The sequence below is a fragment of the Mirounga angustirostris genome, unplaced genomic scaffold, assembly GCF_029215605.1.
Source record: "Mirounga angustirostris isolate CCGP_5_RB_7025 unplaced genomic scaffold, mMirAng1.0.hap1 SCAF_1, whole genome shotgun sequence".
NCBI classification, from domain to species: Eukaryota; Metazoa; Chordata; class Mammalia; order Carnivora; family Phocidae; genus Mirounga; species Mirounga angustirostris.
In genome coordinates this window covers 11240872-11258289 of record NW_026991709.1, presented here as the reverse complement: position 1 = coordinate 11258289, position 17418 = coordinate 11240872, and the positions used below count along the sequence as shown (strand labels likewise).

Below are 17418 nucleotides of genomic sequence, written 5' to 3'. Positions count from 1 at the left end.
CTTTTGCTGCTAAGTTACCTCAGAGCCACCTCCGTCCTGGGGGGAGCCTTCCAGACCCGTTGGTGGGGAGTGGGGGCAGTGAACCCACCCAGCTCACCTCCTGCACACCCTCCCACCACTTCCTATCTTTGAAACTAAGTCCACCCTCAGTGGCAGGTGTGGAAGTTACCAAGGAAATGAGAGTCAGCAGCTCTACAAGCCCAGACAGGGTCCTTGGAGCCAGTTGGCAAAAGGCTCCCCTTCTGTCAGCAGCCACGGTCTCACTCCAGAGCCCAGAACTTGGCTAGAGGAGCAGGGGCTGGATGTGGCCTTCACTCGCCCCCATGGCCCAGGGCCCGACTCGGTGCATCTCCTGCCTAGACGTCCCCGGCGGTGGTGCAAGCCCTAAAATTACAGCCCATTATTATGTGCTGCCTTGATATCTGGAGGAATTGGAGGGCTGTGAAGGGTCTAATGGCAGCTTCCCCTCCCCTGCGTCGCTCCTGTGGAGAAGGCCCCCCAGCCAAACACCCCTTCTTGTCACACAGAAGCTCTGTGCCCTTGGACCCCTGAGTAGTGGGTTCTAGTTCCCTCCCAGCTCATGGAATTATTCAGACAAGCCCATCACACCCTCCAGTGGGAACCAGGCCACCTCACCCTCTTGGTACTACGAAGCCTGTCTCTCAGAGCCCTGCCTGTTCACTCTGTTCCTGATTGTGACTCTCGTGGGGTCCCTCCATGGCGTGTGGTATCCCCCTTCCCTCTGGCTGTCAGTATATGAGACTAATAGCCTGCTGTTGGTCTCATCTGTCCAGGGTTGGGTGTGGTGTGTTCACTGTCCCCATAACCCTAGGGCAGGAATCCCTCCCTCACCGCTGGGGTGAGGAGGAGATGAAAAATGTCAGATGTGCTCAAAGGTTGCCTGTGTAGAGACTTTCTCCACGCAGAGCATAAGGGGTCATAGACCTGGAAGTGAAAGGGGTTTAGGTCTAAATGAGAGACCATTTTCCAAAGCTGGAAAGGATGATAAAGAGTCGTTTCTGGAAATGGGGAGGGGGTGAGCAGATTCCAGCACAAAGGAAGGGGTCCTAGTGACTTCCCCAGAATTCGGAGCCCTCAGGGCCCCTGCCCAGAGAAGACACTTCCTAGGGACTGCTTCTCTCTTTACAGGCTTTCATCTTCCTGTTTCATAATGGTGCCCACGGTGAGCCCTGTCTTGCGGAACTTGGCAAGTGAAAAGAAGTTTAGCCTCTGAGCACCTGGCCCGGCCCCAAGCGGAGCATCACTTGACCTCTGGTGCTCAGGGCTCCCCGTGCATTGGGACATATCCTCGACGTGACCGCCAGGGGGCAGCCGTGCCCGTGGTGCCTTCACACGCGGAGACTGGCAACACCCAGTATTTTTAGAAATCTCGATACCTGGCACCAGCTCTGCTGACGTCAAGTAGACACACCGGTGCACCTGAGGGGCCAATTACTCTCAATCTCCAGACTCCCTTTTTCCGTATTTAGATTTTTATGTATCCAGCCAGTCGGCTTACTTAAAGAATTTGCCACCCCTTATCAATCCATTCACAGCTTCCTGTACATTTCTTTTGTCTGCCAGTCCTTGCAGGCTTTGGTTATCTCTCTTAGTCTGATTTAGTATTTACATCTCATTTGTGCCCACGGAGACATCATCTGCTGATGTGGATTTAAGATAGGGTATAGTCTCCAGCAAGCCCCACGCATTAGCAGTACTCAGAGCAGCCTTGCCTGGGAGTTTAAAGGTTATGGAATCCACAGCAATGTTCTCTGCCTGTCTGCTCATTTCTAACTCTTGCGGTGACTGCTATTGGATTCTGGCAGCGTCCTGGGGGGCGGGGGGGGGGGGGGTGAAGTTAGGGGCCAGTGCAAAGGCAATAGTTCAAACCATATTCTCATATTTTGCAGTTTGCCTTCCTTGTGGCTTGGTTTGCTCTTAAAAAAAAAAAAAAAGATTTTATTTATTTATTTAAGAGAGAGAGAGAGAGAGAGAATGAGAGAGCACAAGCTGGGGGGAGAGGGGCAGAGGGAGAGGGACAAGCAGACTCAGTGCTGAGCACAAAGCCGGACACGGAGCTCAATCCCAGGACGCTGGGATCATGAACTGAGCCCAAGGCAGATACTTAACTGACTGAGCAACCCAGGCGCCCCACCTCCCACGCCAACTTTTTGTTTAATGGCTTGGCCGATTGATACACTGGACTACCTTATGTCTTTCTAAGCAGATCTCTGGGGATATTGGGATCCTTTTTGAGTGTAAATTGTCTGATGTTATTAAATGATATCCTATAAAAAGTACTCAGGTGGACTTAGTGTGTGCAAATGAATAAAATCAGTAAATCCATTGTCCCCACCCTCTCCTGCAGTGTTCACTAAGTCTTTGCTTCTGTGGTGGCTAAGGGCGATTCCCTTTCCCACCTCAAGGCTTCTAGGAGCCCTTGGCCTGTTAAAGCAGCTGCAGGAGGGCAGAGGGCCAGGGTCCAAAGTCAGGGAAGCAGCACTCCTGCGGGCTTCCTCCTTTAAGCAACCAATGACCTTGGGTGTGTCCTTGAACCTCCGGGAGGTGTAGTTAAACTTGGAGCTAACTCTTCAAGGACCACTGTCCACTGAATTGCACACGGGCTGTCTATACCGGAGAAGTTCTAAAGCTTACTTGCCCAGCCAGGCCGGGTGGTTCCAGGAGACGCAGAGGTGGAAATGACATTCCTCGTCTGGCTAATTCACCACGGTCCCCGCTCAGCCCTCAGTCTCATAAGAGGCTCTGAAGCCTGATTTGTCCGCATGTAGAGTGGGTCCACCTCTCCAGGGTGGACTCTCACAACTGGTCCCAAGAGTCTGAGAAGCAGAATTGGGGTTGTAAGGTATTCTTGCGGGGTGACGGGGTGAGGGGACTGAATGCGAGAGTCTGATGAATGGAGACAGCCTGAGGCAGAGCCTCATCATGGGGCTGGGACACAGGGTTCGGTGGCCAGGGGACCACACTGTGGGGAGTGCTGCCAGTGAATCCGCTGGCAAGGCAGCCAGCCTGTCAGATGCCCATACCCCTCCCCAGCGCTGCCCATACCCCTGGGGCTGTCACACCAGAGCCTCCCCAGAGCCCACCTCCATTTCAAGTGTGACCTGGAGCTGAGGGCAGCTCTTCTGTTCCTTCAAAGCCAAGCTTGTAAATCAGTGGTCTCTGGGTAGAATTCAACTCAAGGTCATTTTTCGTTTGGCTTATGCACTTTTTTTAAAAAATGGAATTAGGTACCAACATTTCAAAATCAAGAGATTTCAAATAGATATCTATATTTCCAGCTTCCCTTAAAACCCCGCAGGTCCATTAAGACTGCGTCTGCATTCCCAGACGGCTCTTTGCTCCCTCTGCTTTCTATCTGTAGACATCAGGGGGTTGATGGCAGAGTTTAACTACCCAGAGGTGATCTTATTTCCTTATTCCTGATCCCCTGGGGCTGTCACACCAGAGCCTCCCCAGAGCCCACCTCCATTTCTAAAAGTGTCCTAATGATTTGAAGAAAATGCACGCCACAGATCATGATGAATGACTTTAATTTTTAAAAAGAACTTAACTCCTCCAAGGCATGTTGTCCTATCCAGGGAACACATAAAATATTGCATACAAAATGTTGAGATTCCATTTCTAAAGAGCTCAGGACAGTATCCGGACACACCAAGTGCTCCGTGCATGTTCAAACAAATTTTAACGTGTGGTCACAGGCATCTGAAATTGTGTGGCTTATAAAAGGTTTGAGGGGTGCAGCAAGGAGGGTGCTGGATCCCTGGTCTCTTGAGGACTGGGAGGACTACAGACCATGGGACCTCCCTCTGCCTTTAAAGTCCCAGGAATCCCAGTGGGGGTAAGTGCCAGCTAGCTGCTGGGCCTGGGGTCCCAGCTGCTGTGCCCACCCTGACTCACATCCGCGGGTCGCATGCACTCCCGGTCCCCCTCCAAACCTGCGCTCCCGGCCCACCTGCCTTCCCCATGGGCAATGTGTGTCTGTCGGAAGCAGAGAGCTCACACAGGGTCCATGAGGGGCAAACAGGTGTGAGAGGGTTTCCAGCAGCCCATGAGCCCCTGAGATGCTGGGCAAAATGTGTCCATGTGCATTTTTCAGGTACAAGGAATCATAGCTTTCATTAGATTTTCAAAGGATTCTGACCCAAAGAAGCACTCATCGCGGGGACATAGTCATCCATGCTAGAGGTGCCCTAACCCCTGCCTCCAAGCTCGCCTACAGGCACCATGGGCTAGCCCATGAAGCAAGGGCTACAGTCAGCTGGGCCCCATTCGTGCACTGAGGATGGCCAACGATGCTTATGTGTTGCTTTTCATTTATACTATATGCAGGTTTCCAACAATTAATGTTTTACTTAAATATTCCACCCTTTTCAGGAATGGGCAAGCAAGCAGGATGTCCCAGAGCGCTAACGCAGCCCGTGGAGAAGCATGCTGAAACCAGGGTGCGTGTTCTCTGGGATTCTCAAAGGTCAGGGAACGCTAAGGGGGTTTTCTTCTACCACCCTGAGCAATGGCCCCAGCACCACACAGCTCCACCCTAATCCCTTCCCCTCTCCCATCTGTGAGGGAAGGTTCCCAGAGAATCTTCTGTCCAGTGAGGAGGAGAGTGGAGGGGAAAGCTGCTGTCTCGGGGGCGGGGGGGGGGAAGGGGGACACTGCCCGAGTTTCCTGTGGCTGACTTAACAGGACCCAAATAAAACATTACAAACTCCTCGTCTCACAGTTCTGGAGTCCAGAAGTCTGAAATCATGGTGTGGTAGGGCCATGTTCCTGTGAAGCCTGTAGGGGAGAGCCCCTCCATGCCTCTCCCAGTCTGGTGTGGCCGTCAGTCCTTGGTCAACCTTGGCTCACAAATGGGTCATTCCAGTCTCTCCCTGTCTTCACGAGGGTTCTCCCCATGTGTCCATGACCTGATTTCCCACGTCTTATAAGAACACCAGTCATACTGGATGTGGACCCATCCCAGTGACCTCATCTTCACCTGATGACATCTACAAAGACCCTCTTTCCAGGTACAGTCACATTCACAGGTACCAAGGTTAGGACTTGAACATGTCTTCTGGGGGGACACAATTCAACCATGATGGGCACATCACCTCGAGAGGCCCTGTCCCCTTGATCCCATGTGTTGCCACTTACCCAGACCTTCTCCTGGGTTCTGAGGTGGGGGGTGCACCCCACCCTCCCCTTGGTACATGTTCTGAAGTAGAAACTTTTTCTCTGGCATCTCAGTCCTGTAGGAAATGAGTTATTTTGAGATTGACATGTGTGAGTAGGAAGTGTCTGTGTGTGTTTCTCTGTGTGTGCACGTGTGTATCTGTGGGTGTGAGTGTGGGTGTGTTTGCAGGGGGTGTGTGTGAAGGGTGGATGTAGGGGAGAGGCAGGAGGCAGGGAGGAAGAGGAGGCCGGAGCCCCCATAGGGAGGGCAATAGAAACAAGGACAGGGGGCATGCTTGTGACAAATATGGGGATAGTATGCCTCTGGTCTCAGTCCCATAAAATAAGATATTTTTTTAGGACAGTGACTCTGTTATTTTGACAGGAACCAAAATATCAGGGGCCCAAGGAAGATCAAAGTTAGTTTCTTCCCCACAATGCCTGAGCTGGTGGGTGAGCAGGAAGGCAGAGAGACCCTGTCCCATGACATTGCCTAGACTCTTGATGTTCTGCCTTCTGTGAGGATGCTGTCCTTTTCCAGAGTCAAGGCTGGCTCGCTACCGCATCCCTGTCCCAGCCACTGGGAAGTGGGGACAAAGGGAAATGGAGGACCCACCCTTTCCTTCTCAAGAATCGCTCCCACTTCTACATGACCTTGCCAGCTGCAAGGGAGTCTGGGAAACAGAGCTGCTAAAATCAACAAGGCAGGCACAGATACTGAGAGAAGGAATCATCAGATTCCTTGTAAGAACGTCTGGCAGTCATCAGAGAAGGAATGTGATCGTAGAGAGACAGGGTTATGAAGCCACCCCTCACCCCTTACGATTGCAAAAAACCCCAATGACATCCCAAATCATAAAGAATACAAAAGACACATGATGGGAAAAATCAGATCGCCAGGTAGGATTGGCCCGGTTTTAACCAACTGTGGGGTCATGACACAAAGGTTTTATCTCGGAAGGTGTGTGTGGGGTCGTTCCACCGCCAACTGGTTTTCGATGACGTAACCCGCCCTATAGGTCTCCAGAACCCGGGCCTGAAAGTACGCCTTGTCCTTCTCCTGCCAGGAGTCAGACTCGATGTACACGTTGAATGGGTCGTGGGAGTGCTCCAGCTTCTTGGAGCGGATGTAACTCAGCATGATGCCCAGGGTGAAGAAGCCGAAGAAGCCGAGCACCATGAGGATGTAGAGCGCCGCCAGCTGGCCGTCATCACTGCGGGGCGACCTGCGGGCCAGGCCGGACATGTTGCCGCCCTGCGTGACCGTCCCCTGCCACAGCGCGGTCAGAAAGGGTGTCGGCGCCGTCGTGTTGGGCAGAATCATCCCGGGCTTCAAGTTTCCACCGCTGGAGTTCGAACTGGCCGAGAAAACTATCTGAAAGAGAAGTGCGATCTGAAATCAGAAAGTGTGTCCTGGCCCAGACCCACACAGAGGCACACGCTCGCCCGTTTTGTGAAATCTCGGGGGAGAGGGGCACCCAGACGGACATACACCCGCGTCCCTGGCATGTGCCACCTTGAATCCACACAGCGCCTCTCTTCATTGATCAGTAAATCAATTGATTCCCTCTTCTTTCTTTCTTTCTTTTTTTTTTTAAGATTTTATTTCTTTAGTTTTCAGAGAGAGCACAAACAGGGGGAGCCGCAGAAGCAGAGGGAGAAGCAGGCTCCCCGCTGAGCAGGGAGCCCGATGTGAGGCTCGATCCCAGGACCCTGAGCTCATGACCTGAGCCGAAGGCAGACACCCAACCCACTGAGCCACCCAGGTGCCCCGATTCCCTCTTATTTCCACTCACCACTCCCACCGCCTACCTCCATAGGCGACCCCCACAATGAGTTCCTCTAATATACACCCTGGGTTTTGTGTGTGTGTGTGTTTTAGTTTATGTGCTATGGGCTGAATTTTGCCCCCCAGTTCACATCTGGAAGCCCTAACCCCCAATGGGACTGCACCTGGAGATAGGGGCTTCAGGGGGTAATTAAGGTTACAGGAGGCTGTAGGGTGGGGCCCTAACCTGCTAAGACCATGGCCTTATAATAAGAGAGAGAAATCTCTCTCTCCTACGCAAGGACACTATGAGAAGGCAACACCTGCAAGCCAGGAAGAGAGCTCTCTCCAGGAACCAAACCTCCCAGAACCTTGATCTTGGACTTACAGCTCCCAAACTGTGAAAAAATAGACGTCTGTTGTGTAAGCCCCAGGCTGTGGGACTTTGTCATCGCGGCCCAAGCATAAGTGGTGCTGGGTTACATGTCTGCCTCTCTTTCCTTTTCCTCTATCCACTGTGGCTTTATGGCCTTTGGCCTCGAAGGAACCAGTGTTCCAGCTTGTACTGTGTTTGTCCCCTCCCTGCCCCCTGTCCTCTGCTGAGTGGCTGGCATGGGCCATTTCACTCTGGATGACACTGTCCCTGAAAACCCAGAGAACAGGCCTGGGAACTATGAGAGCTGTTTCCAGGAAACTCTGGAATTCTGTCAGAGGGTTCATGAGTCCTGGCATCCCACCTCATGGTCACTGATAAGCTCAACAGGTTTCATTCGTATCTGTGAGAAAATGCTGGCTTCTACCCCCCCCCCCCCCCCCCGCCCAGGTCCTGCTGGGAGACAAAGTATCCAGAGCCAAACGGATGAGGCCACCCTTGAAACTCGACCCACAAGGGGCTACCGAGGGCTGACCAGACTCCGAGGGCCTCACTCATTTCTCAGTTGTGTGTAACATTCACTCGAGGCACCCTGGGGTGGCCGTTGAAACTAAGGGTGACGGTTTGGGACCATAGTTTCTGGCCAGAAACCCTGTGGCAAGAGAAATTCCAATGTACATGGGGGGGGGGGGTGCTCAGCCTCTCCCAGCTAGGGTGGGGGCTGTGACATCACACAGTGTCTTGCTAGGACAAATGTCAATCTAGAGCTACTTCTCAGAATGGGCTTAATTTTGAAACTTCTGGACGCAGCCCTGAGCAAGATGCTTGGCACCTGCCCTAGGCCCCTCTCCCTCCACCCATTCCGGGGATGTTAGTGCACCCCAGAATTCCTTCGTTGGCCCTCCTTTCTTGTCACTCTGCCCTCTCCCTGTGTGGCTGCACCTGTCCCTTCAGGTTCACCCACATGGCCATGACCCCAGGTACCCTTCTGAGCACCAGAGCTGGGTGCCCCATGACCTGCCAAGGATTCATGTACCTTCGGCCATCCCCAGGCCCCTCCACCTCAGCCCCCACCCCTCCTGCTCCATGCCTCAGTGAGCGGAGGCGCCGTGCACCCACCCACCACAAAACCTGCGGCCCCCACTGCAAATCCCAATAGGTCAGTCCCCAGCTCAGAGGCCCTCCCAGGTTCCTCCCTACCTTCGGGGTGAAACACCGTGTCTTCAGCATGGACGTGGGCCTAGATGCAAGAGCCGCCTGCCTCCCTCTCTTGCTCTACTGTTGTCGCTTGCCCAGACCCCATGCTTGCCAAGCCCTGTACACATCACCATCTCTTTCCACATCTCCAGCAGAGGCAGGCCCTCCTTCTTGGCCCATGGAACCAGGAAGTGGTACCTCCTCATGCTTTTTAATCCAGTTCAGCTTCTCTGATGCTGGGCTGGCTTAGCACCAGCACGCATGCCCATGAAGGCCGCTGTGCTCCCCGCTGACTTCACCACGGTCATCATCCCTGTCCCCCACCCTGTTCCCCCGCAGCTTCCCTAGCCTGGCGCCTGGCACACAGCAGTTCAGGAGCTGTCCATGAACTTCTTAATACCTCCTGACGGTGTAATACCTGATTCTTCATAACCCGAGTACCCAATGACGAGAGGCCCCCACTGTCTCCCTCTGAGAGCCACAGGCTCAGGGAACAGGAGTGGAGAAGGAGAAAGCGATCGGTCGGGAATTACACCTCCACTCCAGGTTTGGATTCTGGCCCTGCTGCTTTCTGGCTACATGACTCTGGTCGGGTTCCTTAGGCTTGTTCAGTCCTCTACCCTTTGGGAACAGGGAGAAACATCACTGATATCTGCAGCTGTTGGACCACACTGACCCAGCGTGCAGAGGGGTCGACATAACATATGACACGTCGTGGTGCGCATTTAGGGTCCCGAGCGTGAGTGGATTGGTTTTCCCAGCTCATTAAGAAATATCAGCTTGGGGGCTCAGTCAATTAAGCGTCTGACTCTTGGTTTTGGTGCCGGGTCATGATCTCAGGGTCGTGGGATCGAGCCCTGTGTTCTCTCTCTCCCCCTCCTTATGCTTATGCACACACGCTCTCTGCTCTCTCTCTCAATGAATAAACAAACTCTTAAAAAAAGAAAGAAAGAAAGGAAAAAGAAAAGCAGCCCGGCCCAGGGATTTGGAGGTTTGGGGTTTTAGGTCTGGCTCTTCCATGGCTGACCACTGTGGCTCTCTTTACCTTGTGGAGAAGCTGCTCATGGATAAGAAACAAACGTGTTTAACGGGTTTTCCTGACATCTCTGGGGCTTTTGAGTCTGTGCCCTAAGATCTGTTAGAACAGGTTGAGCTACACAGGCTCAAGAGACTCCCAGGTACTGATTCTTCTCCAAAACCAGCATTTTGCCCCATTCTAATTGTTTGGTAACATTTTTTTTTTTTTTTTTTTGTCTTTGAAGCTTAGACCCAGAGTGGCTAGTCCGCTGGAAATCACTCAAGACGAGGTTGTGAGCAGCTGAGCTTTCCAAACACGATGCCTGACATTTTCTTTTTAAATGACTTCAAACCACTTATGAATGCATAGAAACTTGCCCCAGAAAATACAGAGCCCTTGAGCAGATAATATAATTTTTTTCTAAAAATGCAGAATGACCACAAGCAAGGAATCCTGCTACCAATCACTGTTAGAGCGTTCTTGTCACTCCATGACCACAGGAGACTAGAATTATGGTAGACAACCGGGGCGCCTGGGTGGCTCAGTCAGTTAGTCTGCCTTTGGCTCAGGTCATGATCTCAGGATCCTGGGATTGAGCCCCATGTCGGGCTCCCTGCTCAGCAAGGCGTCTGCTTCTCCCTCTCCCTCTGCCACTCCCCTGCTTGTGCTCTCTCTTTCAAATAAATAAATAAAAATCTTAAAAAAAAAAAGAATTATGGTAGGCAACCTCCAGAGGTTAATTGGTTTAGAGCTAATAGCTCCACACAGCAAGTTAACTTAAGAGTAACTTCTGCAACTAATTCACTTGGGCGGGATCATGAAGAAGACCTGTTACTTAAAACCAGACGGACTTTACTATGGCCAGAGGAAGCAACCAGAAACATTTGCTTTAAAAAACCTGCCAGGCCAACCATCCTCAGCCTTGCTTTAAGGTAATGGTGCTCAAATTTTGGCATGCTTTAAATTTCTTTCTTTCTTTTTTTTTAAATTTATTTATTTGGCAGGGGGAAGGGGCAGAGGGAGAGGGAGAGGGAGAGAGAGTCTTAAGCGGACTCTGAGCTGAGTGCAGAGCCCAACTCGGGGCTCGATCTCACAACTCTAAGATCAGGACCTGAGCTGAAACCAAGAGTCGGTTGCTTATCGGACTGTGCCACCCAGGCACCCCTGGCATGCTTTAGAATCACCTTCTAAAAATGCAGAGTGCTGGGTTCCACTCCCAGAGTTTCTGATCTAGAATGGCTGGTGTGGGGCCTGAGATTTGCATTTCCAACAAATTCACAGGTGCTGCTGATGCTTCTGGTCCAGGGACCCCCCCACTTGGTGACCTATCGGAATCACCTGGAGAGCTTTAAAAAAATACTGATGGTCGGATCCCCCCTCCAAAGATTGTGATGTCCTTGCTCTGGGTTCCTTTCTGGAATAAAGCTTCCTAGGTGATCCTGATTTGTAGTCAAGCTTGAGACCCACTGGGCTACGGAACCTTAGGAAACTGATCAATCTGGGGCACCTGGGTGGCTCAGTCAGTTAAGCATCTGCCTTCAGCTCAGGTCATGATCCCAGGGTCCTGGGATCGAGTCCCACATCGGGCTCTTTCTCCCTCTCCCTCTGCTGCTCCCCCTGCTTGTGTGCTCTCTCTCTGTCAAATAAATAAATAAAAATCTTAAAAAAAAAAAAAAGGAAACTGACCAATCTTTCATGCTGCAAGGTGCCAGGAAGAATTTGATAAGAGAAATGATTTCATAAAATAATTTTCGAATCTCATTTGTTTTTTAGATTTTCTTTTTTGGTCTTATACGTCCCTGGTGTAATCTGAAGAGGAGATGCAGAGAGAAGTTCTCAAGCCTTCACTATAAGCCCAGCTGCCTCCCACCTAACTCACGCTGTCGCCTAAAATGATGCGGAGCCTGTCGGAGCCTTCCGCCAGACCCGAAAAGTCAAGTTCATTAACTGCCTTTCAAGTAACAACTCTGAATTTTTAAAGAAAAAAGTCTTTTTCTTACTTTACACTTAATTTATTGTATTGCTTTTGCGAAATGCACTCTGTGCCCCCAAGGCCTGCCTGCTGGGTCACATGGTGTTCTCTGTAATGAGTCTCAAAATGAGTTTGGCAATGCCCTCTTAATAGTCAGCAAGGTGTAAACAAACTCATCTGCATGTCAGCTGGGGGTTTATGTCCCATTCTCCAAGTTCACTTCCATTATAATGCCAACGCACTGCCCACTGGCCAGGGTTTCAGACCACTGGACTCACAGGGATTTGAAGAGCAACAAAGCCAGCAATCTTAACTTCAGGAAACTGGGCTCCATAGAGTTGAGCTGACCTGCCCAAGGTCATGTCTTTTATCACAAATACATCTAAAATGTAATCTTGTAGCCATGAACTCACATTTTATTAGTACAGAAAAAGGAGTTCTCAGGACTTAGCAGAGAGGAGACAGATTCTATATTTAAGGTCAAAGGAACTGAGGACCTGGCCATTGATATCAGGTAAAACCAGGTCTACCCAAATGAGGACTGGCTTGGGACCCAAAGATGCCATCAGAAGACCCCCTCCCCTACTGGGGAGGGCCACAATTTTTTGTAGCTTGCACAGTGATAAGGGGGGCTGGGAGAGGCAGAAGCAGCGGGAACCGGGGAGGTCCAACTCTAAACACAAACAGTTTTATGCCCAGCCCATGCTGAATATTCTCAAACTGGCCTTAGTGGGCCTAGAAAGAGGGGGCTTCTAGAAGTGTCTTCTTTGGCGTGAGCTTGAGACTCCTCGTGCAGAACAGATACTGCCCCCATCAAGGTTAGTACAATTTTCTTTTTTCTCCAAAGCTCACAGCTGCGAATGCATACCAACTGGGTCTCCAGCACCCTGGGATTCTGGAAGGCCCCCAGCTGCACCCAGAAGAGAAGGGGGCAGGGAGTGATGTCATGCGGTGCTGGCACTCATCACCCCCTTTTGCATTTCTCCCACATGTTTCGGCTATGTGGCCTGTCAGCACGGATAATGGCCTGGAGGCTTTTAGAACGGATTTCCTAGGCCTGCTACCTTTCCTTCTTTCTCAAGCATTTACTGAGCAACCAAGGCTTTTGTGGGCTGACTCCATCCATACTTCTGCGGAGCGGGTTAGATGCTGGGAGGGGAGAGGAAGAGGGGTGTCGGATTCAGAGCTTGGAGATCTGAGTTCCAGGCCTGGCTCGGGCCTAGATAAAACACAGGGCTCCCCTGGGTCTCGGTTTACTTATCTTGGTAAACAGGCATAAGGTTCCTGTCATCTTAACAGCATTCCTTAAGCATTTCCAGAGCAGCCAGTCCTGAAATCCTCATTAGGCTTTATTTGCTTTAGGAAGCAGAATTAGGGTAAAACCAATTATGGACTAGCCTAATTTTGGTGAATATGATCTTATGGAGTCAAGAATTCTGCAAGCATATTTTTCCTGGATGCAACTGCCCATTATTTTCATCTTTATCTCAAGTTCTGGAGACATATTTACCCCCAAGCAGAAGAAAAGCCAACAGGGGCCCTCAGACCCTTCCAGGGTGTGAAGGATGGGAATGTGAACCAGTGAGCTGGTGAGAGGGACCCAGCCAAACTCAATATGGGAAAAGGGACGAGCATTTTGGCGGGGAGAATGGACGAGAGGATTCCCAGACTCTGGAGGGCAGCTGAGGTCACATAGAAGGACGGCTGATGGATTATCGCCTTCAGCAAATTACATAAATTTGAAGAGCCTCAGTTTTCTTATCCAAACACTGGGCATAATGGAATCTCCCCCAACTATACCACAGGGTTCTGTGAGGCACGGAACAAACCCACAACTTTGCTACGTCTAAATTTTGCTGCTCTCTCTCCAAGAGAGGTGTGACCACCCTATTTGCTTGTCAAAATTCTACTGGTCCTCCAAATGCCTAGTCCTATGCTAACCTGGGTATGAAAGCCCCTCCGTCCCTTTGATCACATGGTGCCATGTCTATACCACTCATATTCTAATTTGCATCACAATAACTTGTAGACTTGTCTGAGCATTTCCTTCCAGGAGCTCAGGAAGGTCAGAGACTATCTTGCTCACCTTGTCCCCACTCCAGCACCCAGAACCGTTCCATAAGAGATTGCTGAACTAAATGGGGATGCAAAGTATTAGATTCAATACAACTACAATGTGCTTGTGAGTGCAAATAACCAATAAAGTATAATACACTCTTGAAAGAAATTGGTGGGTAGCCAAATGCAAACCTCTTTCAATATAGTATGTTTTTATATAATAAAATATAAACTATTTTTATTTGTATTTATTTATCTTATTAGTGTTTTTTTGTAGATTAAAATTGATATTAACATAGTTACATGCGCATCCACAACCTACTTTATTCTTTTTTTTTTTTAATTTTATTTATTTATTTGACAGAGAGAGACACAGCGAGAGAGGGAACACAAGCAGGGGGAGTGGGAAAGGGAGAAGCAGGCTTCCTGCGGAGCAGGGAGCCCGATGCGGGGCTCGATCCCAGGATTCTGGGATCATGACCTGAGCTGAAGGCAGACGCTCAACGACTGAGCCACCCAGGTGCCCCAACCTACTTTATTCTTAAAAAGGTTTAAGGCAGTCAGTAATTGTTGATAGTATGGCTGAATTTTTATCCCTTCTTCTGACTCCTGATAACCCCTATCCTGCTTTCCCTTTCTTTTTTTCCATATTACTTAAAGCCTGCTAATATAATATGGTTTTCTTATTTATTACGTCCATTGCTTACTGTTTTGTTTGTCTTCTCCACCAAAACGTAAGCTTTTGAGGGCAGGGATGTTTGCGTGTGTTCTTCCACATGTATCTCAAGGTCTAGAAGAGTATCTTGTATACGGTAGGAGTGCAATAAATATTCATAGGACACAGGCATGCATGCATGAATGCATGAATGAATAAATGTCCCATTCAACTACCAGAAAGCCCCGAACCACCAGCTCTACCATCCGAGACTTAAGATGACAAGACTGAGTCCCTCTGATGCCTTCACAGTGTACTTTATTCTCAAAACAATCCACTTTCTAAGAACCTGGCCAAAGCCAGACCTCCAGGGATATTCTTAAAAGGAAGAACGCCTTCCTCAGACCCATCCTTCCCTCACCTCTAATGAGTATATGAAACAGACCACAGAAAGCAGGTTTTGGCCCCCTCCTTAGCAATCCATAGGTCAGAGTCAAGGTGCTTTCTCGCAAGTCACCATATATGAATTAAAACAGCTGTGCGGTCACAGCAAAGCTCCCACCACCGGGAACGTAAATGACAACAGTGGTTACTGACCAGAACTTTCCTTAAGGGAACTAGAAGCTCCTTCTTAACCTAAATGTGGACTCAAAATAAACTGTTCACATACAGCAGTTTAAAAAATCCAGACGGGGACAATGTAACAGGTGACAGACCCCGAACATATACATGGCTGCTACTCGGTCAACTTTCTTCCAGAAGTTCCACATTTTCCCCAATTACTACAGTTAAGAGCAGACACATCAATGTTCTCCATGTCCCACGCCTTTTCCCCAGGGAGATGCCAAGGCCCAGGTACCTTCAAAAAATTAAAAAGCTCCCTTTGAGGCCGAATGTATCTGCAAGTATTGCTTGAGCTGGATGGGGGTCTTTGAAACCCAGTGGGGACTGGGATCGTGGGCGGTTTTCGTTTTCTTTGGGTCCTTTGAGGTAGTTCCCAAGTTTTCTACAAGAATGCGAGCTCATAAAAATGGGGAAAAGTGGTTGCTATTTGGTGGTGAGACAGTTTCCGACGCGTGGGTCTCTAAGTGAAGCGGGGCAGAGGGAAGGGAGGCACGGACCGAATCCTCCATCCCGTCCCGACTCCCGGTGCGGGGGGGGGGGGGGGGCGGAGGCGGGGTCGCGGCGCCTCCGGCCCCGGGGGCTGAGACCCGCTCCCTGGAGCCCCCATCAGGGTGGCCCGACTGGGGCGCCGGCGCGCGGGGCGAGGAGCCGGGAGGCGGGAGCCTGCACTTACCGGGTCCGGGGCGCCGAGGCAGCCGGGTGCGCAGCGGGTCCGCCGGGCCGCGCGCAGGACACCCACGGCCGAGCCCGAGGCGGCGCAGGCAGGCGGGCGGGGCCTCCCGGAGCCCGCGGGCGCCCCGCCCCGACCCCGCGCGGCCCGGCCGCGCCCTGGCCCCCCGCACCCCCCTCCGACCCACCCCAGACCAGCCCCGGCCCTCCGCTGCCTGCGTCCCCGGCTGAGCGCCTGCGATCGCGCCCCGGGCCGGCAGAAAGGCCGTATTACTACAAGTTCCAGCCAGCCAGCCAGCCAGATCTCCCTTCCCGCGGGACTTTGCAGTGCGCAGGCTAGAAGCAAGAGAAAGGCATTCCTGGAGACCCCCACCCGCGGCGGAGAGCCAGGACAAACGTCCCTTCCAACAGCTCCAAACAAGAACTTAAAGACCCACAACCCCAGCAGACTCCTTTTAGCTGCATCCCGCACCCCAGCTGTGTCCACGCATCTATGCGCCCGAATTATGCAGCACTGGGTGTCCGTCCAGCTCCCAGCTGGAGGTGCAGCTTGCACAGGACAGGAGTGGTCCCAGCCTGCGGGAGTCCGTCGCTGGGGCCACCTACGCCTTGGCAGGGGCACTCCAAAGTCCTTGGGGGCGGTGGGACCGGCCACTAGGGGCAAACCGCACAAGGGCCCCAGTGACCTGCCAGCAGATTTCACAGGCGCTGCCCACAAGCGTGGAAAGGGAGACCGGGCCCGGGGCCATTTCCAAAGGACAGGCCGGTGGAAGCTCTGGGGAATGAGGTCCAGGCTCACGCTCTGCAGGCCTCTGCAGGCGGGGAGCGGAGGAAGAAGATTCCTGACCTAGGGCCCAAAGATCCCACTGCTTGGTCTTCCTCCTTCACTCTCCTTCTTCTTGGGCCTTGGGCTGGGTGCTGTCCCGGGGAGGAGGCCCTCAGAGGGGTCCGCCGCCCTTGTGTGACATTCCAGGACTCGCTCAGCGGGTAGATGCGGAGTTGGCAGCCAGTACAAACCCACCCAGACACTTGGGAAAGCCCTAAAATGCCCCTAGCGTGGATGTGTAATTGTACACTGTGAAGTCTGTTCTGCGCGGAGGGAAAAGCTTTATGCACAGAAAAGTTCTTTGTAGGGGCGCCTGGGTGGCTCAGTCGTTAAGCGTCTGCCTTCGGCTCAGGTCATGATCCCGGGGTCCTCGGATTGAGCCCCGCATGGAGCCCCGCATCGGGGTCCCCACTCAGCAGGGAGCCTGCTTCTCCCTCTCCCTCTGCCTGCCTCTCGCCCTGCTTGTGCTCTCTCTCTCTGTGTCAAATAAATAAATAAAATCTTAAAAGAAAAAGTTCTTTGTAGTTTTACTTGCAATAGCAAGAAACTGAATGTCTCAAAACAGAAAAGTGGTTAATGATGGTACCTCTGATAGAGCATTACTCTACATACTGGAACATTACCCGAGGTCAGTAAGGTAATGTTTACAAATAGTTTGTAACACGTGGGATCCTCATATTGCGTGTTAAATGAAAAATAACAAGGCTCTAAATTGCACACACAGGATGCTCTGCGTCAGTTCATCTCGAGACTAAAAAAACACACCACGATGTTAATATTGTCTGTTGATGGTGGGCTTATGTGGGATCTATTTTCTTATTTACACTATTCTGTGTTTTCCTTTTCCTTTTTTTTTTTAAAAGATTTTTATTTATTTATTGAGAGAGAGAGAAAGAGAGAGAGCATGAGAGGGAGGAGGGTCAGAGGGAGAAGCAGACACCCCGCCGAGCAGGGAGCCCGATGCGGGACTTGATCCCGGGACTCCAGGATCATGACCTGAGCCGAAGGCAGTTGCTTAACCAACTGAGCCACCCAGGCGCCCATTTTTTTTTTTTTTAATTTTGCAATAACTCTAGGTTC

At 51.3% G+C, this 17418-nt stretch overlaps 1 protein-coding gene across 2 annotated transcripts; it reads right to left on the bottom strand.

The window, feature by feature from the left end:
- Positions 1 to 6057: 6057 nt before the first annotated feature.
- On the bottom strand, positions 6058 to 15673 carry KCNE1 (potassium voltage-gated channel subfamily E regulatory subunit 1). 2 transcript variants are annotated; one of them, XM_045902499.3, is made up of 2 exons: positions 15517 to 15673; positions 6058 to 6553 (listed from the first exon to the last, which is right to left on the bottom strand). In XM_045902499.3, the coding sequence occupies exon 2, from the start codon at positions 6500 to 6502 to the stop codon at positions 6128 to 6130; it is 375 nt and encodes a 124-aa protein (XP_045758455.1). In that variant the 5' UTR covers positions 6503 to 6553; positions 15517 to 15673; the 3' UTR covers positions 6058 to 6127. The 2 variants fall into 2 exon arrangements, with proteins under 2 accessions (XP_045758455.1, XP_064435196.1); XM_064579126.1 differs by lacking the exon at positions 15517 to 15673 and adding an exon at positions 8520 to 8541.
- Between the last annotated feature and the right edge of the window lie 1745 nt (positions 15674 to 17418).

Bases quoted from the DNA above. Each gene is read 5' to 3' on its own strand.
- KCNE1 (XM_045902499.3), bottom strand. From the start codon at position 6,502: ATGATTCTGCCCAACACGACGGCGCCGACACCCTTTCTGACCGCGCTG.